Below are 2,631 nucleotides of genomic sequence, written 5' to 3'. Positions count from 1 at the left end.
GTGATAATGGAGGAAATTTCTCCATTGGTACCAGATGGAGACACCAACCTATAAACCCCTTAAATATCTCATTGGCGTCAGAAACTGTATAGAAGCGTGCAGGTTTGTAAACGCTCCCAAGTGTAGAGTGATTCTGTTCACTGAAACCTCCTAGTAGAAAAGTTGATGTTAGCAAAAGAGAGGTCTTCCTGCAACAGCTATAACTACTGAGGCTTTGATATTGTTGGTAACTCTGAGCAAAGCAGCACTTTAGAAACATGAGGCCTTCCCTTCATTCACATCTGGCCACTCATATGGACAAACAAATTGCTTGTGAGGGATGAATGCGCTACTTACCGATTGTGTAGCTCAACTTGTGACCACACTAAGTAGATGTTTTATCTGACACTGAGGTTTTGCCACCCCGCCGAGCCGATACAAAAGTCATCGAAGTTATCCTGGTAATTAACCCATTCTGTTCTGTTACGTGTTCTTCCGCTCTGTTGCAACTGAAGTAAAACGCAATCAGAACTGATATGCACTATAACCCCCAGCTATTTGGAGGCCAAGATACGAGCCTCGTGACCGATGGGATGCCGTTAACCCCAAGAGTAGAAAATAAAATAAGAATTTAAGCAACCTCGGAACTCTACACTCTAATAACTCTTACCTAATAAATCCGTTTCCATGCTTCAGCATTTTGAGATTTTGATAGAACCGCTCTCAGCAAAATGTTGGGAAAGTTTGAGATTACAAATACTTGGCAGCGATTTGTACTACTTAACAAAAAGGTTTATTTAGGAGACTCTATGCAATTCGGCCACCATCGTTGGTCTCATTTCTTTCAGTTCCATATTAATTGCAATCATGTCGATCAAAGTTGTGGTTTCTTTCTGTTTTTATTTAGATTCCTGGGTTTTAAATTATCGGTGCATTATAATTCACCGCCTTTTAAATTTTGACAATAACTACTACATATGATCAACATTACTAAAACTATCCTAGACGTGAAGGATTTCCGCGTTGCAGGTGATTATCACAAACGGATACTATTGCAACTCAGTGGAATGTTTGCACTAAAACAGTGGGTATCTTTCGGACGGCAAATTGGTCAGCTGCATTTTCGGTTGATTGGCAAATTTAGTGACCAACTGCAAAGTAAGCCCGGTATCTAGCTAGTCCCGCAAATCCTACTGTGCCACAAAGTTGCATGTCATAATCTTGACGTTATAACTGAGTATTTTTGGGGGCTCAGAGCTCAAAATGGTTAAAGAGAGTAGAAATGAGACCTTAGAATGACCAAAACCCTAACCATACTATGTTTGGCAACATTGGTAATCCATAGTATATTGGAGAGCATGAATCCTTGACTCCTCTGACCACGTGTGTATTATAACAATATCACCAAATTACACTCTACCTGACACCCATGGCAATCAGAGTCTGATTCTAGCAGCTTAGACCCGATTGTGGTAGATCCAGGCTCTAATGAGGTCTCTCGACTGTGTGGAAGCTGACAATAGCGTTTTCGCTCAATTCGAACCATCTTAGTGTTAATTTTTTTTTAAATAGTAGTATTAATTTTTGTAAGTAGTACCATTTTGACATGCGATCATTTATGCGGTGACAGTTCAGCACATTTGTATGGACTTGTGAAACACTATCAAGTTTAACCACTGAAAAATCAGCCTTTGTAAATCTTTGAATTAACCAAAATTTGGGACTGCGAAGATGGTTGGCTAATGTTCACTGCACTCTAGTTGGGTAATATCGTATTCTGTCAACATCGTTTCCGGTGACCATTATGCAAACTGTGTTTGTTAAAGCGCATAAGGTAGCCTTTTATTGCTTTAAGGCTTAACGTAAAGTAATAAAATGTACTTTCTGCGCCCTCCTATCCAACAAATTTTGGGCTCAAATGCAGAAACTCTTATCTTTGCGTCAGATCATTTACGAAGAAAAACCGCAGCATCAGAAACCAAAAAAGGCCAGTTGTTTAATATTGCATACTGTCCTTCTCCATTTAAGTAGAATGACAACTTAGTAAATGTTTTGATGGGTCTGTGAACAAAACAACCCTACCTGGCACTGTATTTATCAAGGATGGTGTTATAAATGAGACCATACACGGACGCCAGAGATGACGCCAACAGAGAAGGCGAAGTTGGGGCAGAGGCTTAAAAAATTTTTGTTTAGTTAAAATTTGCTGATGGTGTTCACTGGAAGTCGATTATTTATAAAGGCATTGGTAAGGATCGAGCTGGAGTGAAAAAGGAATTAGAGAAAGGAGCAGTTGGGTGTAAAAGAAACCAAAGAAGCAATGGTGAAAGTGTCGGTGAACATCAAACTGCTGACAAGTAGGTTGAGGAGCAGTTTTTGCTACTATTAAATTTGGAGGTACTGTTCCTGGGTGTAGAGATGATGAGAGTTGGGATTATGATGCTGATAAACGTAACACGATGACTGCTGCAAAGCTAGCGCAATCCTTCACAAAGTAAGCAGACAGTAAACAGTGTGTGTTGATTCGGTTGTATGCAAATGAGCAGACGGTGAGACTTTGCAGCATCCCTTTCAGCTTGTTTGGGTTGTTGGGTATCCCACCGGTGCAGTATAGTGTGTCAAAAGTAAAGATTACTTTTGATTTTTACAAAA

The 2,631-nt window shown here is 39.9% G+C and overlaps 1 protein-coding gene across 1 annotated transcript in view; it reads left to right on the top strand. All coding sequences in view use genetic code 11, as the record gives it.

Moving 5' to 3' along the window:
- Positions 1 to 2,631, top strand: part of EGR_08315 (hypothetical protein) — a gene marked incomplete at both ends in the record, with an annotated part of 4,726 nt that overhangs the window by 365 nt on the left and 1,730 nt on the right. Inside the window, 2 exons of the mRNA XM_024497564.1 lie at positions 1,555 to 1,646; positions 2,176 to 2,336. Coding sequence (XP_024348042.1) covers positions 1,555 to 1,646; positions 2,176 to 2,336 — 253 coding nt within the window. The remainder of the gene's footprint in view (positions 1 to 1,554; positions 1,647 to 2,175; positions 2,337 to 2,631) is intronic.

The sequence above is a fragment of the Echinococcus granulosus genome (genome assembly GCF_000524195.1).
Source record: "Echinococcus granulosus chromosome Unknown EG_S00102, whole genome shotgun sequence".
NCBI lineage: Eukaryota > Metazoa > Platyhelminthes > Cestoda > Cyclophyllidea > Taeniidae > Echinococcus > Echinococcus granulosus.
Note: the sequence above shows the minus strand (reverse complement) of the source record. Positions and strands in the feature narration are given on the sequence as shown.